The 20,910-nt window shown below is 40.9% G+C and overlaps 1 protein-coding gene across 1 annotated transcript in view; it reads right to left on the bottom strand.

Annotated features, from left to right (window-relative positions):
* Positions 1 to 20,910, bottom strand: part of ENTREP1 (endosomal transmembrane epsin interactor 1) — a 61,991-nt gene that overhangs the window by 29,612 nt on the left and 11,469 nt on the right. The window contains exons 2-4 of the mRNA XM_056523054.1: positions 15,113 to 15,169; positions 8,017 to 8,127; positions 1,677 to 1,805 (exon numbers count right to left, since the gene is read on the bottom strand). Coding sequence (XP_056379029.1) covers positions 1,677 to 1,805; positions 8,017 to 8,127; positions 15,113 to 15,169 — 297 coding nt within the window. The remainder of the gene's footprint in view (positions 1 to 1,676; positions 1,806 to 8,016; positions 8,128 to 15,112; positions 15,170 to 20,910) is intronic.

The following is a 20,910-nucleotide window of genomic DNA, read 5'->3' as shown; positions in this document are numbered from 1 at the left end:
GTCGTGCAACCACGGAGAGGGGGTGATATTAAAAAATTGCTCATCCAGAAGGAAGCGTTTTGGATACACCGTTTAGGGACTCTGGAGCCGCGCGGTATGAACCGCGATTGTGAACTTTCACGATTATTATAGATATATGTTGACCTGAATGGCATGAGTTAATGCATATATTTGCTGATTTTTTTACAGAGCGGGAAATGAATCTGCACTCTACGAAAATTTCCGCTATGAAAGTTTTTCAAAAATGATTTGTTTTCTCACTTTTTTCTTTCAATATTGTTCTCACTATGTTTACATCGTCACAGTACATCATGTGCTTTGAATGATAGTAATTAATGATGTGGTACCTGTGAACCGGATGTAATTATATAAGCTGCATTCTAACAGTTACCTGTACTGGTTGACAAAGGCTATTGAGCCGTAACGCGTACCTACCCTGTATGCTATGCATGTTGCATAAATAAAACCTTTGAGATTTCACAAGCTTCTGAGTGCCGGGACCCTTTCTTCTTTTGAACCACTGTAATGAAGCCCTTAAAGGATTTGTCCAGTTTAAAAGGTCCTTTGATTATAACTCATATTCGGGTGTGTTGATGTGAGGTCCATGTTTTCTCATAGTCATGATGTAAATGTATACTGGTGTACCCCTTTGGCGATTTCGAGGAAATGTTTGGCTCTTTTCAAACCCAGTTTGAGCATTTTGTCAACAGAAAGGCCCTGATTTACTAAGAGTGTTGTGTAGGTTTCTTTGTGGGTTTTAATGCCCTACAATTTTTTTCCCATGGTATTTACAAAGTTTTCCCTACATTTTCCACTTTCCCTACATTTTGCTATTTTTACACATGTTCTGATCTGAAGGGTTTTCCTCACCTGAAATCCACCACATTTTATCTGGAAACCTTAGTAAATTTGTTGGGTTATTGTGAAAATGTCAGGAACACGCCACTTTTTGGTGATCACACCCCCTTTTCCCAACATCCACGCCCCCTTTTTGCTTTGCTTCTTTCCCCCCCAATTCTGGCACAGACAGAATTTCTGGCGCACAACCCATGTCGGGTTTGCAATAGTAAATGAGGGCCAATTTGTTGGAAGAACTTTTTGACACGCACCAACATATGCCACTGTGTTTGCATAGCATGGCATATGTCACCAATAGGTTTCCATGCTATACAGTTTTTGAGTTAAAACATTTTTTTTTTTTTTGGGGGGGGGTGGCAGTGCCCCATGTATAAATGTGCAGTAGTTTATGTAGAATATAGTAATAAAAAGACTATTGTATACTAGCCGAAGTTATTTTTCTTTTTCTACATCCACAGACATGTATTTTGTGTTGCTCTTTAAAATTGGAGCAGCTGTAGCGGTCAGATGAATTTACATTGCAGAAGGCCAAGTATTTGATTTAGGAACGGACAAGATACTATACCCCTCAAAAGCCAGTTGCAGTACTGCAGGAATCAAATAGATTTTTTTACAGGGGTACTACCAAATGGAAATTTATGGCATATCCACATGATATACCATAAATGACCGACAAATGGGTGTCCAAACTTTGTGTGGTGGTCAGGAAGCCAGGTAGCCATTTTAGCCAAGTCCTAGCTGTACAACCCTTTTAAAGTAAAATAGGTAAACATAAAGGAACATGAAGCACAGATTATAGAAGTCAGCACTATTATTACCTTGAGTAAAAGATGAACTGCATTACAGGAGTGGATCATGACCAGCTTCAGGACATTCTCTTTTTCCAAGCACTTGGAAGCATGAGGTTCTTCACAGCAAACACAGATTTTGCCTTCTGCCATTTCTACCTGCAAATACCCAACTGTGACTAAGATAACATTTCTTATGTATCAGCAATACAGTATTTCTCTACAGATTGTAAGCTCTTGTGAGCAGGGCCCTAAATCAACTTGTACCAAACCTATTTTTTGATAGATTGTAAGCACTGCTCCCACTCTTCTTGTGTCACCTCTATTTCCTCATTGATTATAAGCTCTTGTGAACAATGGTGTATTTAGTGCTGTCCTAGATCCGACTAAACTCATGCTCCCCCCCGGTGGAGCAGGACAGGAGATGGGCTAGTCCAATGATGGCCACAAAAGCAAAACTTAAATAATAAAAAATAAACAAAATAAAATTATGTTAATTCTGCACCTGACAAAGTGCGGGGGGGGGGGGGGGAGGGTTTAGTGCTAGTGTGAGGTAGCACAACTGACACATGAATGCAGGGCAGCACCTCTCTGGCATATATAAACTTACCTCACCCTCACAGACAAGAAGGATTTGTAACACGCTGAGCACTGCTGCTAGCTAGGCATCATCCAATGAGGAGAGTCTCCTTTAAAATCAGCCAGACGGAGGATGTGTCTGCCTTCTCACTGGATGATGGGCAGCTGGAGGCTTAGCTTGTTACGAACACTAAGGTGCATTGAAGCCTCCCAACTCTCCGCCAAAAGATGTTGGGCATTTTGGATTTGTAATGCTCGACCCTATTGTTTGTGGCTCACCCCTGCCCATAGAGAACACAAATGTTCGGCTGTGCTGACCACTGGGATCCGTTCAATCATGAGAATGGAGGTGAAATGTTCCTGAAATTAATGCAGTTCATCCATACATTCTATATGGGGCTCCATTTTTTCTAGGGGACATTTCACCTCTTGTGACCATAGGGGGTTCCAGTGGTTGAACCTCCACTGACCTGCTGGTTATTCCCTACCCTATGGAAGTGGATAGTTTGATTGTGGGATCACTTTTTTAATAAAATACAGAAAGGCAAAATGGTGCTCTTACATATTTCCAATAGTTTTCAAGTCTTACAGACCCAGATACTTTGAATCTATTTACAATGTTTTTGTTTTGGGGTTTCTAAGTTCACAATTTAAAAATATATTGTTTAATGAAACTTTTCAATTCTAATATTTGAATATCTAATAAAAATATGAATATCTTTGAATGGAAATGAAAGTGTGGTATGGAGAAATTCTAAGACAGAAAAGCTCATTACTTAGTGGAATGTTTTATGTCATTGCTGTCTTTTTACATTGAAGGGGTACTCCGCCCCTAGACAGGCTATTCCATGATAGTGACGTCATGCCACGCCCCATCCATTCATGCCTGTGGGAGGGGGCGTGATGGCTAGTACACAGCACTCCCGGCTCCTCCCATAGACATGAATGAATGGGGCTTGGCGGCTGTGTACACAACTCATCCGGCACAGAATGGAGTTCGCTCCGTGAACCGGATGACTGGAGTGCCGCTGCAGAGATCGCGGGGGTCCCCATCAGCTGGACCCCTGCGATCAGAGATGTTATCCTCATTATTGGATAGGGGATAACATGTTTAGCAATGGAGTACCTCTTTAAAGAAAGTGTGGTTATTGCCTATTCGCAGACTGCGTGTTCTCTTTATGACTTTCCTCCTATCCAAAACAATTATCACTTTTCCAAAAACGTGTATGTGAGACCTATGACCGTTCAAGGAGTTGTATCTTTACAGCATTTTCAATTTACTGTATGTGTTTCACTATATGAGATCATTAACAGTATAATTGCAGTTCTTATTGTCACTAGTGATACACATGAATGCATTTATAAAAAAAAAAAAACAATGCATTAGGTAACAATAGTCCCCTTCAAGCATAATGTATACACTTGGGGGGAAATTTATCAATGCTTACACCATGAAAGAGTTTTCGACTTTTTGAGCAAGAACTGGCATGCAAGCCTTGATAAACCCCCTCCCACTTGGAAAATACTCTGTAAAGAAACCAAAGATGTACATTAATAGAAGAAATAAATACGTAAAAATGTATTTAATAAGAGTATAATTTCTGAATAACTCCAACTCTAAATATTAATTTACATATTTGTGAATATTACTAGCATTTTCTGTCTTACAAATAACTTTGTAAGGCTTATGGCTTATCTTCCCTTTAGTAAATTACTTTTATCTAACCTAATTTTCCCCCACCATAAGCCACTTAAAAGAATATGCATATCCTGGACTGAGAGCCATTGGCTTTTCAACTTCTATGTTAAAGGGAATCTGTCAGCTCTATATTATGCTCAGGGAATGTGCAGGTGGGTGACAGAGCCCAGATATTGTGATGTGTCGTACAGAAGATAAAGTGTGCTGGAGAAACCAGCTGGAGTCTTTCCATAGAAGATAACAAACAGACAATGATCATAAAATGGCATATAAAATTCTATGTGGATGGATATTGCAGAAACTATGTTATACAGGTTAAACAAATACAAAGTTTACACTGACAAACTTTACCAATTAAATATACAAAGTTGTTTAATATTGGAGGTGCACTTTAAAGGAAATCTGTCATAGGTTTCACCTGCACTAACCCATCGGTACAGACAGGAAGTGAAGGTGACACCGATGACAACCATACTTACCTGGCCTCGTTCCGTACTCCCGTTCTTCCGTTTCAGGGACGACTTGAGACATGGGCGGAGCTTTGTAACGTTACCGCTCCTGCTTCTTTGCTGCATCACACTGTTAGCAAACAGCAAGTCATGGTGGTCATCTGTGTCACCTGCGCTACCTGTCTGTCTTGGCTTAGAAACCCTCCTAGAGCCTTGTACCTTATTTTCAGAATAAGCAGTTTAAAGGGGGTATTCCAGGATTTTTCCATGACGCCAAACTATAAGACTGTGTAATACACCTCTTACCTCCCTGTGCCACTTGGTCCTGTGCATAAAAATTGGACAAACACCCTGAAGTACTGAAGTGCAATCATTTTTATTTTATTCTTCACGCTAACCTTTCCCAGCATTCTATGCGGCCAGAGATAATTTTTCATAAGTCACATGGTCTCCAGGGGGAGTGGCTATGGTGCAGTAGGTGGGTGGATAGCAGGTTAGAAGGTATTTACGGAAGTAATGCTATCCATCCACCCACTGCCATGCTCCCTGGAGACCATGTGACTTATGACATTTGTCTCCGGCCACATGGAATGATGGGAAAGGTCAGAGACAACAACAAAACAAAAATACTTGCATTGCAGCACTTCTGGGTGTGGGTCCTGTGAATGAAAATGGGACAAAGTGGCGCATGGAGGTAATAGAAGCATATTACCTAGTATTATAACTTGGCATCATGGGCTTAAAAGGATGAAGAAAAAATCCTGGAATACCCCTTTAAATAATCACGCCCTGTAAGTAGCATGGGGGCAGAGCAGCATATATGATTACAGCACAGAACCCAAGGAGTGGACAGTGTTGATTTTAGCAGCAATTGTCTTTGTCTCCCTGTGAATTATAACTAAACTCACAGGTGGCAGATAGGTAGCTTTATTGTTTGGTGGCTAAGGCCATGCTAGGCAAACAGCTTGTGGTGCACAACAGGCTAGTGGGATATCTCGTCTGAGTCATTCAGGAACCCTGAACTATAACACTGTATGCCAATCATATTACCCTATAAATAAAAGGGGATATTTCTAGACTCATACGCTGATACTATCGATCATTGAATGTCCATACAATAGCCCTGCCACCAGTTAATGCTACCATGCACCATTTTTGATTTCAAGCAATTTGTAAATAATGAAACAAGACTGTAGTTTTAATCATTTTGCACTCACTTCATATGTTTTAATTGGATTTAATAAAGTTAATATTTTAATATAGACACATGATAAGAAGGAATTGGTGAATCCCCTGGGGTTCTGTGTTGTAATTCTGTTGACCTTCCCATGTGCCTGAGGGCATTTGTTGTGTTGCAGCATATAGTCACACTGCCTAAACCTTCCTCCCAGCCACTTAGGTTTGATTTAAACCTTAATTTCTGGCCTTTGCATAGAGTGCCCAGGACTCAGGATGCCAATCAAAGCTAAGTGTCAGGAAGTAGGGCAGAGGCAGGGTGACTACATATGACTGCAGCTCCTCTATACTGCTTACTATAAAGTTGCTAATTTTGAAAATGCTGCATCACAGTAAACCTACAGGCACGAACACTGTGCCGACAGCTACAAAGTTTTAGGAGTTTAAAGTCATAAGTTCCCTTTAATTCTGAAATGTGTGTTCACAAGGAGCAGCAAACAGCAGGAAGCACTGGATTTAGTTTTTGTGTAAATCTGATGTTAGCCATAATGGTATCACAAGGAAAACAGCTAATGGACAGGAGATAGACATCAATTCAGCCCGCAGAAGAAAAGAAACATAATATAATGTTTCATCACAGGATGCTGATCAGTAAAATAGTTACAGTAAGAGAGTACGGAAACCATCATTTGTTTCCAACTGACAACGCTAATTGCTGTAATTTGGATTCTGGATGAAACAAAAACCTACAAAAATATAGAGGGAGATTTATCAAGGGATTTAGATTTGTTTTTTTCTTACAAAAGTCACACAAAAAGACGCACGTGCACTTAAGTAATTTTTTGTGCTGGTAAGCAAAAAGTACCAATCAGCCCTCCCTAAGCAATTTTCAGTTTTCACTTTGCAGTGATCGGGAATTTATCAAGTGCGAAAGTCGCACAACCCCTTTAAAAAGTCGCAAGTGTATGCCAGGTCAGACTGCGACTTTTGTGGACCTTTTTGCGCAGCTCTGCTCCCCAGCCACCCGCCTGCTCGCTAGGTATTGCAGAACTACAGCTCCCAGCATGCCCTTACATGCCGAGCTAGGACATGCTGGGAGTTATAGCTACAACAGCTTGCGGGCAGGTGTTACTGAAATGTAATATTTCCCGGGAAGACCTGCGATTGGTCCAGACCGCCTGGGAGCAGGAAATATGAAGTTACAGTGCCGTAACCTCATTTTCCCCACTGAGAAACCAGGGAGCGGAGCACAATGCCGCCTGTTTCCCTGGTTTCCTTGTCACCCGCCTGCACTGCACAACTACATCTCCCAGCATGTCCTAGCTGTAAGGGCATGCTGGGAGTTGTAGCCATGTGGCACGGGCAGGATATATGTGGGCAGGTGACAATATTAATATATAAATATATATATATATATATATATATATATATATATATATATATATATATATAAATATAATAAACACACATTTTTTCCAGATTTGTAAATTACTTCTATTAAAAAATCTTAATCCTTTCAGTACTTATGAGCTTCTGAAGTTAAGGTTGTTCTTTTCTGTCTAAGTGCTCTCTGATGACACGTGTCTCAGGAACCACCCAGTTAAGAAGCAAATCCCCATAGCAAACCTCTTCCAAACATGGCGGTTCCCGAGACACGTGTCGTCAGAGCACTTAGACAGAAAATAACAACCTTAACTTTAGAAGCTCATAAGTACTGAAAGGATTAAGATTTTATAATAGAAGTAATTTACAAATCTGTTTAACTTTCTGAAGCCAGTTGATATATATAAAAAAAAAAAAAGTTTTTTCCTGGATAACCCCTTTAAGAGGTTTTCCAGTGCCACATATTGATAACATTATGCAGTGAATAGAGTGACTGTTTCCAGCCCATTTCACATTGTAAAACTAGCAACAGCAGTCCTGCTGTCAACCAGACGCTTGTGTTAACTCACACGAAATGATAGCTGTCCCAGCTATCGCCCCCGGTCTGTCCAGCAGTCCTTGCTTGTACTTGTTGTACACCGAAGTAAAAAAGAAAGACTGTTCTCGAGTGGTGAGTGCCATCTATCTATATATATCTCTATTCACATCATTCAAGACTTGCCAGTCTGTTGTGCTAAGCACCACTAGCATGATCCGCTACGGTCCTATCCACACTCCTGCGCTTTTTTCCTTGGTGCGGTATACCTGTGATGTGCCGGTATATTTGCCTCTATTGAAGTGTTAGTATTTTCAATGGTGCCTTCACGAATGGATAAACTGGTCCCAGATTTACAGGATTACCCAGAATATAAAGTCTCATAGCCAGATATCTTAAAATCACTAATATACAGATTAATTTGAATATTTAAGAAATTGAGGTCCTCCTTAAATTAGATGTATACAGTTGGGAATATAGCTTGATTACTGAATATGGTAGACTATTGGATCTTAAAATGTTCAGGAACACATAATATAAAATACTTACCAAATGACAGCTGGGAACACTAGACACAAATTGAGCACCTTGGCATCCTAATATGAAACCAGCCAGGTTCAGTAATACGCATACTACCGACAGCATGACAAACAGGTTTACCTAGAAGAAGAAGAAAAACAACCTACAAATATTTTATATATTTCAGAGGCTATGTGTACATGCAGTGCATAGTTCTTGCCATCAAAACAATAGAAATCATGGTGGAACTCTGGGGTCAATTAATGGGGTCAATTGGGTATCATTGCTAAGAGTAATGTGGTGGAAGAACATTGAGACTTGCAATAGAAACAAGAAAAACTCCAGAGGAGCGGATTCACAGCTTCTTTTAAAACATAAAAGCTTTAGTCTGCCATTTAAAATTACAGGGTGAACAATAAAATACATACAAAATGACCGACGCGTTTCAGAATGAACCTTTGCTTAGGCCTAAATTACAAAACACCTTGCTCCGAATAAATAAGTAAATAACATTAGTCACACCCCCTCTTCATCATAACCTGTTCACCCTTTAACCGCCTTGATACATATCACAGAGATCTATTCTATACCCAATGGTGCAATTGTGTTTGGTTACATTTCTCAGTATATACAAGTTATTCATTATAATTTGTGAAAAGTTTTTGAATATACAGTCGAGAAGACAACCAGAGTGTTATTATTTTTTCCAATGACAGATCCCTTTGCTTTCTCCTTTCTACCAGTGTTTAAATTCTCAGATCTTTGTTTAGTACTCATTATATCCTCTGGTCTCGATATCAAATGATGTTTATAACCTCTCTGTTGGATAATCTCATTCTAATAATTTTACATTCCAAATCGAGAAGCTCTTCTGAGGAACATGAGCGCCTCACGCTTATAAATTGGGGAGATTTTTGATAATATGAGCCCCATGGCCACTATCAGCATGGATTATAAAGTTGCCAGAGATGGCCATTCTGTATAGCTTTGATTGTATATTCTCTGTGACTGAATCAGAAATAAAATGAACATCCAGAAGAAGAACATCTGTGGCATTTGAGTTAAAAGTAGAAAATTAGGTTATCTGAATTATTATTGAAGGTATTTAAAAAATGAATCCAATAAAAAACTGTCACTGGGTCTCCACGACACCACCAGGACATCGTCAATGTAACGACCACATCAGGCGATGTGGCGGAGAAATGGATTCTAAGAAGTGTCAGTCTCACCCTCATTGGCCTAGTGGGATGAAAGATCAACCAACACTTTTGAGAATCCCATTCTTCCACCACATTGCCCGGTTCAGTCGTTACATAGAAACGTCCTGCTAGTGTGGCAGGGACCCAGTGGCAGCTATACATTTAACTTATTTTTGAATTACCTTAAAAATGTTTAAACACATAGTAAATTGCATGTATGACTTGCAAAATTCAATATTTAGGTTCTACTTCTAGGAGGTTGAAGCAGAGTATACAGTGGGGCAAAAAAGTATTTAGTCAGCCACCAATTGTTCAAGTTCTCCTACTTAAAAAGGTGAGAGAGGCCTGTAATTTTCATAATAGGTATACCTCAACTATGAGAGACAGAATGAGGAAAAAAATCCATAAAATCACATTGTCTGATTTTTAAAAAATGTATTTGCAAATTATGGTAGAAAAGAAGTATTTGGTCACCTACAAACAAGCAAGATTTCTGGCTCTCACAGACCTGTAACTTCTTTAAGAATCTCCTCTGTTTTCCACTTGTTACCTGTATTAATGGCACCTGTTTGAACTTGTTATCAGTATAAAAGACACCTGTGCACAACCTCACACACTCTCCAAACTCCACTATGGCCAAGACCAAGGAGCTGTCGAAGGACACCAGAAACAAAATTGTAGACCTGCGCCAGGCAGGGAAGACTGAATCTGCAATAGGTGAGCAGCTTGGTGTGAAGAAATCAACTGTGGGAGCAATTATTAGAAAATGGAAGACATACAAGACCACTGATAATCTCCCTCGATCTGGGGCTCCACACAAAATCTCAACCCCTGGTGTCAAAATGATCACAAGAACGGTGAGCAAAAATCCCAGAACCCCACAGGGGGTGGACTTAATGAATGACCTGCAGTGAGCTGGGACCCAAGAAACAAAGGCTACCATCAGTAACACATTACGCTGCCAGGGACTCAAATCATGCAGTCCCAGACGTGTCCACCTGCATGCCTGAAGTTTGCTAGAGAGCATTTGGATGATCCAGAAGAGGATTGGGAGAATGGCCTATGGTTAGATGAAACCAAAGAAGAACTTTTTGTTAAAAACATGTTTGGAGGAGATAAAATGCTGTGTTGCATGCAAATAACACAGTACTTATTGTGAATCATGGGGGTGGAAACATCATGCTTTGTGGCTGTTTTTTTGCTAAGGGACCAGGACGACTGATCCGTTTAAAGGAAAGAATGAATAGGGCTATGTATCTTGAGATTTTGAGTGAAAACTTCCTTCCATCAGCAAGGGCATTGAAGATGAAACGTGGCTGGGTCTTTCAGCATGACAATGATCCCAATCACACCACCCGGGCAACGAAGGAGTGGCTTCGTAAGAGGCATTTCAAGGTCCTGGAGTGGCCTAGCCAGTCTCCAGATCTCAACCCCATAGAAAACCTTTCGAGAGAGTTGAAAGTCCGTGTTGCCCAGTGACAGCCCCAAAATATCACTGCTCTAGAGGACATCTGCATGGAGAAATGGGACAAAATACCAGCAACAGTGTGTGAAAACCTTGTTAAGACTAACAGAAAATGTTTGACCTCTGTCATTGCCAACAAAGGGTATATAACAAAGTATTGAGATGAACTTTTGTTATTGACCAAATACTTATTTTCCACCATAATTTGCAAATAAATTCCTTAAAAATCAGACAATGTGATTTCATGGATTTTTTTTTCTCATTATGTCTCTCATAGTTGAGGTATACCTATGATGAATTACAGGTATCTCTCATCTTTTTAAGTGGGAGAACTTGCACACTTGGTGGCTGACTAAATACTTTTTTGCCCCACTGTATCTGAGCACATCACAGACGCACGGGTCTTGGACTTAGTCTAGACCCATGTGTTATCTGAAGTCTCGAAACACTGTGATCACCAAGCTGCAGTGTATATTTTATGCATGAATTCCCTATAGTACAGGTGACCACACTTCCTTATGGGGAGATAGGTGGCGGAAGCCCCTCACACGGGAAGCCTTCTGAATCATCAAACTGGAGACACGTTCACCATTAGATGTGAACTATAGATAGGACATCATGCTCTTTTATTAATGAATAGTTTGGTTTTTCTTTTAAGAAAAAAAAAAAAAAACAGATCAAAGAGGAGATAATTTTTTTTATGTTTAGGCCATTTTGACTCAGAATTTATGTTGATTTCTGCTTCAAACTCTGTACCGTTCTGCAGGTATAACTATCTCCCGTTGAGTTTAATGGGAAGTTCCACTTCATGCTCATAAATCTGCATGGTTTTTTAAAAAGCATATTGTGGATTTTTAACAAGTGACATGATTTTTTTTGCATGCTTCTGCATGGATTTTCCAATTTTTAAAATAGCTTTTTAAAATTTTAAAATCTGCCTCAAAACCCACACGTAAATCCACAGCTACAGATTCCTGACAGATTTTAAGGCACAATTTTCCGCACAGATTCTTGTCATGTGAACATGCCTTTATTGTTGCATTAAAGGAGTACTCCGCTGGAAAACAGATTCTTTTTAAATTAATTGGTGCCAGAAAGCTAAACATATTTGTAAATTACTTCTATTTCAAAATCATCCTGGTGGGTAAACAACGTTCTAAAGAGGAGGCATGTGTGTGGCTTGAATAGTATAAGACATATAGCAGAGTTAGGCTAAGTTTCCACTTGGTTTTTCCTCTGGCAGTTTTTGGAATACTGCCACTGCAGTTTTTGAGCCAAAGTCAGAAGTGGATCCATAAGGGAGGAGAAGTATAAGTCCTTCCTTTATATTTCCCATTCCTTATGGATCCACTTCTGACTTTGGCTCAAAAACTGCAGTGGCAGTATTCCAAAAACTGCCAGAGAAAAAACCAAGTGGAAACTTAGCCTTAGTCACAATATGCTGTCAGGACACATATCAGAACACTTTATCAAGAAAAAAAATCAAAAATAAGGAAGGTTGTTTAAAGTCATGTCATGTTCACAATAGATCGCAATTACAAAGACAAACAAAGACGTAACAATGGAAAACACTACATTCTGCTGGGAAAATTCATGGCACAACAATGCATAACTAAGTGCACAACAACAAAAAGAGAGGAGCTGAGTTTTAACTATGCTAGAGCTGCAATAAAGTAAAAAAATTAATTTTTTACTAAATGAATAAAATCTCTTTTATTTATAATCATGTGAATGCTTTTTCTCCATCATTCTGCATGGACATAAGTATTCAGACCCTTTGTTATTAAACTTGAAATGTAGCTCAGGGACCTTACATTTCTCCTGATCATCTCTGAGATGTTTCTACACCTTGATTGGAGTCACCTGTGGTAAATTCCATTGATTGGACGTGATTTGTAAAGACACACCCCTGTCTATATAAGGTCTCATAGATGACCATGTATGTCAGAGCAAAATCAAGCCATAAGGGGGAAATAACTTCCTGAAGAGCACAGAGACAGGATTTTGTGGAGGCACAGATCTGGAGAAGGGTACAAAAAAAATTTCTGCATGGAAAGTTCCCAAGAGTACAGTGGCTTCTATTATTCTTAAATGGAACATGTGTGGAAAAACAGGACTCCTAGAGCTGGTTGCCTCACCAAACTAAGTAATCAGTGGATAAGGACCTTGGTAAGGGAAATGACCAGGAATCCAATGGTCTGCCTGGTTGAGTTCCAAAGATCCTGTGTGCAGATGGGAGAAATTTCAAGAAGGTCAACTAGAGCTGGGCGGTATGACCAAATGTGTGTATCACGGTATTTTTGTAACTTATGGTGGTTCCACGGTAAATAACGGTATTTCTCGAGCGCTGTTCTGCTTCTCACTCCCCCCCCCCCCCAAATTAATTATCAGCCCAGCGCTGCGCTGTCCCCATCGGGGTACTACTCATGTCACCAGCAAGAGCTGCCTCCCTCACCCTCGTGTTTGTTGCAGGCCGCCAGCGCTGACACTCTATACTGTACGCTGTATCCCTATGCCTGGGCTGCAAAAGATAAACAAAATAAACTTTAACTCACCTTCCCCCATTGGTCCGGTACCGGCCTCACGCTCTTCCTGAGGACGTGAACGTCGGAGAGCCGTCAGACTATCACCGGCCGCAGTGATGTTCCGCCTCGGCCGGTGATAGGTTGAGCGTACTGTCATGTAAGAAGCCAGCTTCTTACATGACAGTGGGCTCAGCCTATCACCGGCCGAGGCGGAACATTGCTGCAGCCGGTGATAGGCTGAACGGCACTCAGACGTTCACATTCCCAGGAAGCAGGTTCGGACCGACGGGGAAGGTGAGTTAAAGTTTATTTTGTTTATCTTTTGCAGCCCGGGCATAGGGATACAGCGTACAGTATAGTGTCAGTGCCGGCGGCACGATGTGGGGACAGCGCAGCGCTGGGCTGATAATTCATTCATTGCCGAGCGGGAGGGACCCAACCGGTATTGCGGTATGGGAAAAAATCAGATCGCGCAGCACAAAAATGTCGGTATTCGGTATGAACCGGTATACGCCCAGCACTAAGAACAACCATAACTGCTTTATGGCAGGGTGGTCAAAAAGAAGCCTGTCCTCAGTAAAAACACATAAAAGAATGCCAGCAGTTTGCAAAAAAGAACCTAAAGGACCATCAGACTGTGGGAAACAAGATTCTCTGCTTTAATAAAACCAAGATTGAACTTTTTGTCATCAATTCTAAGCATTATATCTGGAGGAAACAAGGCCCTACTCATCACTTGCCCAATACCATGAATACAGTGAAGCATGGTGGAGGCAGTAACATGCAGTGGGGGACAGGAAGACTGGTAAAGGTTTAGGAAAAGCTGTATGGTGCAAAGGCTAGAAAACACATGGGTGGATTAGGGACACTCCTGTGAATGTCCTTGAGTGGCCCAGCCAGAGCCCTGACATTAACCCCATCGAACATCCCTGGAGAGACCTGATAATGGCTTCCACCGACAGTCCCCATCCAACCTTACAAAGCTTTTAGTCTTTCCTTTTCAATTAATTAGCAAAGATTTCTAACATTCTTTTTTCACTTTGTTATTATGTGGTATTGAGTGCAGAATGATGGGAGGGGACTTTGTTATTTTGTTATGTTAGCACACAACAAAAAATGTGAGAAAAGTAAAAAGGGTCTAAAAACTTTACGAATGCATTGTAAGTCAATAAGGGTAATCTGCACAATAACAGTTGGTATTAGGCCGCTTTCACACTATAAAAATATCTCCGTTATAAACGCCTATTATAAAAACCCTGGAAATCGGCCGTTAAACGTCCGTCAGAAAATCCCATTATAGTCTTTGGGATTTTTCCAATAGCCGTTCCAAAATCCCATAGACTATAATGGGATTTTCTAAAGGCTGTTTAACGGCAGATTTCCAGGGTTTTTATAGCTGGCATTTATAACGGAGGTATTTTTATAGTGTGAAAGCAGCCTTAATGTTATTGCTGATAGGAGTGTGCATGAGTTTGTGTGTGTGTGTGTATATAATTTAAATTACTTCTTCTGAGATCTTCCATAGACATCTTTAAATGGGTACTCTGCCCCTGTTATCCCCTATCCAAAGGGTCACGGGGGACCCGGCCGCTGGGACCCCCCACGATCTCCATGACAGCGCTGCGGTGTTAGGGTCACGGAAGCTTGGGGCTTCCGTGATGGTGACATCACGCCATGTCCCCTCATATCTATGGGAGGGGGCGTGACAGGTAGTACACAGCCGTCACACCTCCTCCCATAGACATGAAAGGAGGGGGCGTGGCAGCAGTGATTGCCAGGCGTTTGCTCTGTGTGCCGGATGACTGGGGGGCCACGGCGTAGATCGTGGGGTCCCCAGCAGCCAGACCCTTTGGAAAGGGGATAACATGTCTAATGGCGGAGTACCAATTAAAAAAAATTCTAACTAGTTAAATCTGCCAGTGTTATATATCACTTACCAGGAGAACCATGGGCTTTTTCCATGTAGTTAGTCCTATAATACCAGACAGAATTACCTGCAAAAAGAGATCAATCCAAAATCAATCCGAATCATTTTTGCATGCTTTTATTTTCTCTTGTGAGTTTATTTTATGGTACAGAGCTGTGGGAGCATTAAATGAAAAATACAATCATTTCTTAAGTATTCTTTAAAGGGGTTATCCAGTTATAAAAAAAAAAAAGGTATCCCCTATCTACAAAATAAGGCATAAGTGTTTAGGACTCCAGAACGGGGTCCGTTTCTTAACGTTAAGCGCTCCAGCCCTCACCTTCCAAGACAAACTGGTGTCGGCAAAGATGGTCCGCTCAGCCAACCATCGGCTGGACAGGACACTGCTGCAGGCAGTGATTCACTAAGCGGACAGTCACTGCCAAAACCAGTTAATCTCAGAAACTGGGGGCTGCAGTGCTAAGCAGTAAGAGACTGGCCCTGTCCTGGCACCACCACACCCTACCCCCCCCCCCCCCCCCACCTCCCGTCACAGAAATTCCTGCAGAAGTGGTTTAAAAGGTGAAAACTCTCCATTATAGTTATTCTCTGTGTCTAATTCCCTCCAAGTTTTGGTAAAAAAATAAAATTTCAAATAAAATATGGGGGCCAAAATGAGAACAAAATGAGAACAAAATGAGGGCCAAAATGAGAACCAAAGTACAGATACTCTGAGGATTTGGGGGTGGAAAATCTTCAGTATAGATAAATGAGGAACAAAATTAACAGTGAATGCCCAGTGTTAATGTACCCTCAATTTTAGTATCCAAACAAAAAAGGCAGCACATTTTCAGTGCATCAGCTGCCTGGCTAGATTTGATTAGCATGGATTTTGATTTGAATGTTATTTACTTTTAATGAATGATTATTGCATATTATATTATTTACAGTTCTTATGTATGTTATGTTCAACTTTTCTCAATTATTTATGTCAACACTTGAAAGAAACATAGGTGACGTGTAAAAATAAACAGCTCCACACTGGAAAAGTATTTTAATGCTTCTTTCTAGCTCAGCTGGATACTTTTCCTTACACAATAAGAGTACCCTGCAGGTGCTTGGACTCCCATAAGAGTAAAGGCACATCTAACATTTATCTCAAAATGCCAAGTCCTGTTTAGCATACGCTGCTTGCAGATTCTACTGTAATTACTCAACATCATATAAAGCTGTGAGAAAAATTCATATAAAATTTTTTTTTATTGGCTTTAACCCATTAACCCCTTAAGGAACGGAGGTTTTTCCGTTTTTGCATTTTCGTTTTTTGCTCCTTGCCTTTAAAAAATCATAACTCTTTCAAATTTACACCTAAAAATCCATATGATGGCTTATTTTTTGCGCCACCAATTCTACTTTGTAATGACGTCAGTCATTTTGGCCAAAAATCTATGGTGAAGCGGGAAAAAAAATCAATGTGCGACAAAATTGAAAAAAAAAAACGCTGTTTTGTAACTTTTGGGGGCTTCCGTTTCTACGTAGTACATTTTTCGGTAAAAATGACACCTGATATGTATTCTGTAGGTCCATACGATTAAAATGATACCCTACTTATATAGGTTTGATTTTGTCGGACTTCTGGAAAAAATCATAACTACATGCAGGAAAATTAATACGTTTAAAATTGTCATCTTCTGACCCCTATAACTTTTTTATTTTTCCGTGTATGGGGCGGTATGAGTGCTCATTTTTTGCGCCGTGATCTGAAGTTTTTAACGGTACCATTTTTGCATTGATAGGACTTATTGATCACTTTTTATTCATTTTTAAATGATATAAAAAGTGACCAAAAATGCACTATTTTGGACTTTGGAATTTTTTTGCGCGCACGCCATTGACCGAGCGGTTTAATTAATGATATATTTTTATAATTCGGACATTTCCGCACGCGGTGATACCACATATGTTTATTTTTATTTACACTGTGTTTTTTTTTTTATTGGAAAAGGGGGGTGATTCAAACTTTTAATAGGGGAGGAGTTAAATGATCTTTATTCACTTTTTTTTTCCAGTTTTTTTTTGCAGTGTTATAGGTCCCATAGGGACCTATAACACTGCACACACTGATCTTCTATGTTGATCACTGGTTTCTCATAAGAAACCAGTGATCAACGATTCTGCCGGATGACTGCTCATGCCTGGATCTCAGGCACTGAGCAGTCATTCGGCGATCGGACAGCGAGGAGGCAGGAAGGGGCCCTCCCGCTGTCCTGTCAGCTGTTCCGAACAGCCCGACTGAGCTAGCCGGGAACTTTCACTTTCACTTTTACCAGCGCGGCTAAAGGGTTAATAGCGCGCGGCGCCGCGATCGGCGCTGCGCGCTATTAGAGGCGGGTCCCGGCTTCACTATGACGCCGGGCCCGCCATGATATGACGCGGGGTTACTGTGTAACCCCGCGTTATATCAGAAGAGCAGGACCAAGGACGTACCGGTACGTCCTTGGTCATTAAGGGGTTAAGGACTGAGCGTTTTTCAGTTTTTGCATTTTTGTTTTTACCTCCTTACATTTAAATAGTCATAACCCTTAAAATTTTGCACCTAAAAATCCATATCATGGCTTATTTTTTTGTGCCACCAATTCTACTTTGTAATTACACCAATCATTTTACTCAAAAATGGACGGTGAAATAAAAAATTAAAAAATAATAATTGTGCGACAAACTTGAAGAAAAAACACAATTTTGTAAGTTTTGGGGGCTTCAGTTTGTACGCAGTAAATTTTTCGGTAAAAATGACACCTTATCTTTATTCTGTAGGTCCATATGATTAAAATGATACCCTACTTATATAGGTTTGATTTTGTATTACTTCTGAAGAAAATCATAACTACATGCAGGAAAATGTATACGTTTAAAATTGTCATCTTCTGACCCCTATAACTTCTTTATTTTTACGTGTACGAGCCAGTATGAGGGCTCATTTTTTGCATTGATCATACTCTTTGATCGCTTTTTCTTAATCTTTTTATGATATAAAAAGTGACCAAAAATACGCTATTTTGGACTCTGGAATTTTTTTGCATGTACGAAATTGACCGTGCAGTTTAATTAATTATATATTTTTTTTCATAGTTTGGACATTTATGCACACGGCAATACCACATATGTTTATTTTTATTATGGTTATATATTTTTTATATAGAATTGGGGAAAAGGGGGGTAATTTAAACTTTTAATAAGGAAGGGGTTAATTTTTTTTTTTATTTTATTTTATTTTTTACTTTTTATTAATTATTATAATTTTTTTTACACTTTTAGTCCCTTTAGGGGACTTTTAGGATGAATCATTAGATTCTTCATACAGATCAATGTGGTTTCATAGAACCACATTGATCTGTGTGCTCTGTGCTCGATTGATAAAGCCTGGCCCTGCCCCCACCTGGGGAACCAGAGTGGTGAAAGACATGTCAATGGGGGAGTTTCAATTTCCAGTGGTCTAGTTTCTTTGTCTAGCGACACTAGCGAATAATAGCGACTATTTAGATGAGCATAGCGCTGCCTAAACGCTAATCTAGTAAACCTGCGCTTGTTTAGAGGAGCCTTTAGATGTCTCAATTATTGTCAGTGCAGGGCTGCACAAACAGTAGCTGGACCTTGTTGTGCAGCCCTTCCCTTCCTCGTCGGCCACACATACTGCACTATCCCAGCGATCATCTCACACTTGAACTGTTAGACCAATAATAACCCCATGTAAAAGGGCTATAAAAGGGTATTCCAGCCTTTTAAAAATTAAGACCGGGAAAAGTCCCTGGTCCCCTGCTGCTCCCATTTGTCTCTGTCTGGTCCCCGATCCCTCTCTTCTTCCTGCTTGTGAAATGAATGCTTGGTGTAGGGCCTGTCGTCTCACTGGCTGAGGTGGAACACTGCTGAAATGTCAGTGAAACTGTGAAATTGACGATATTTTAGCACAGAGGCCTTTACAAGGCTGCCTTAGTAACTGCAAATGTATTGCGGGGGTGCCGAACGGACTGCTGACGACAGGTGCGGCACCTGTCTGTTACCTCTATGCATGCCATCTTTGCTATTGATCGTGGAATGCAGAGAATTAAACTGCCATAATAAGACTAAACTACCCTGACCCTCTTTGCTTGCCTTACACATCTTGTTACTGTAGAGAAATTGTTATTACCTTTGGTTTTAAGTAGAATAAGCTGACTCGCTCCCTCTCTGCCTCTAGCACTGCACAGGGGCACATAGGTGGTAGACATTGGGAGCAAGCGCTTCTGGGAATTCATGTTGGCAAGCACATTAAAGAAGATAAGGGACGAATGCGCTGGGACCTGTGTGTCAATCCCACAGCAGTCCCAGTGCTGACGTACATAAGAACTGCCTTGTAAAATCTGATAATGTGTGTGTGAATACAGCCTTATAAAAGAATGTCACTGCTGACTCATTCATCATTACTAAGCTAATTAACAAATCTGCAGGACAATAGAAAAGCTTTCTTGTCTTTTATTAAAGGGCAACATGACCTTTCAATGGAATTCATTAAAAGCTTCAGCCCCCCTCAGGTGGGGACATTATGAACGCTATATTGTATTAGTCATTTAAGGCCTTATCACCAAATACATTTAAGAAAACTTAATAAAGGCAATAAAAATAATGCTCTACACAGATTGGGTTGAGTATGCTTCTTGAAAGGGAACATGTTACTATGGCTCAATTAAAAAATAATATGTATTTCTAACAATAGATCTAATACACTACCTGTTTAAACCCTCTCCCCCCCCCCCCCCCCCACACACACAAATGATGGTCTTATAGCTAAGTATTAAGGCAAAAGGGTGTGTCTACAGCTCTTCTCTGTGTCTACAATGCCACATAACCCCTTAAGGACCACGAACGTATGAGTACGTCCATGCACCCTGGGTCTTAAGGCTGCCACCCCTCCTATCCCTGCTATTGGTGGTTTAGATGCGACCACCAATAGCAGATCGGGGGCGGGGGGGGGGGGGTTAACTTTAGTTTTCCCCGTCCTGCCCACCCACAATAGGCGGGGCAGGACGGGGAAACGACGGAGATCGGCGGGCAGCGATGACGTGTGGCTGGATCAGACGGTGAGTTGCCTAGCAACATCTGGAGGGTACAGTTTGAGACCACTATATGGTAGTCTCTGAACTATAGCCCTCCAGATCTTGCAAAACTACAACTCCTAGCATTCCCACACAACTGTTTGCTGTCTGGGCCTGCTGGGATTTGTAGTCTTTCAGCATCTGGAGGGCCACAGTTTGCAGTGGTCTCTATACTGTAGCTCTCCAGATGTTGCAAACCTGCAAATCCCAGCATGCTGGGAGTTGTAGTTGCGATCCCTCCAGCTGATGCATAACTACATCTCCCAGCATGTCCTTCGGTGATCAGTACATGCTGGGAGTTGTAGTTTTGCAACAGCTGGAGGCACACTGGTTGGAAAATATTGAGTTAGATAACAGAACCTAACTGAAGGTTTTACAACCAGTGTGCCTCCAGCTGTTGCAAAAGTACAACTCCCAGCCTGCATGGTCTGTCAGTACATGCTGGGAGTTGTAGATTTGAAGGAGGTTTGCGCCCCCCCCCCCCATGTGAATGTACAGGGTACATTCACACGGGCAGGCTTACAGTAAGTTTTCTGCTTCAAGTATGAGCTGTGGCAAATTTTTCGCCGCAGCGCAAGCTCCTAGCAGGGAACTCACTGTAAACCTCCGCCAGTGTGAATGTACCCTAAAAACACTACACTACACTACACTAACACATAATAAAGGGTAAAACACCACATATACACCCCTTACACTGTCC

Source organism: Hyla sarda, chromosome 1, assembly GCF_029499605.1.
Source record: "Hyla sarda isolate aHylSar1 chromosome 1, aHylSar1.hap1, whole genome shotgun sequence".
Lineage (NCBI taxonomy): Eukaryota > Metazoa > Chordata > Amphibia > Anura > Hylidae > Hyla > Hyla sarda.
Note: the sequence above shows the minus strand (reverse complement) of the source record. Positions and strands in the feature narration are given on the sequence as shown.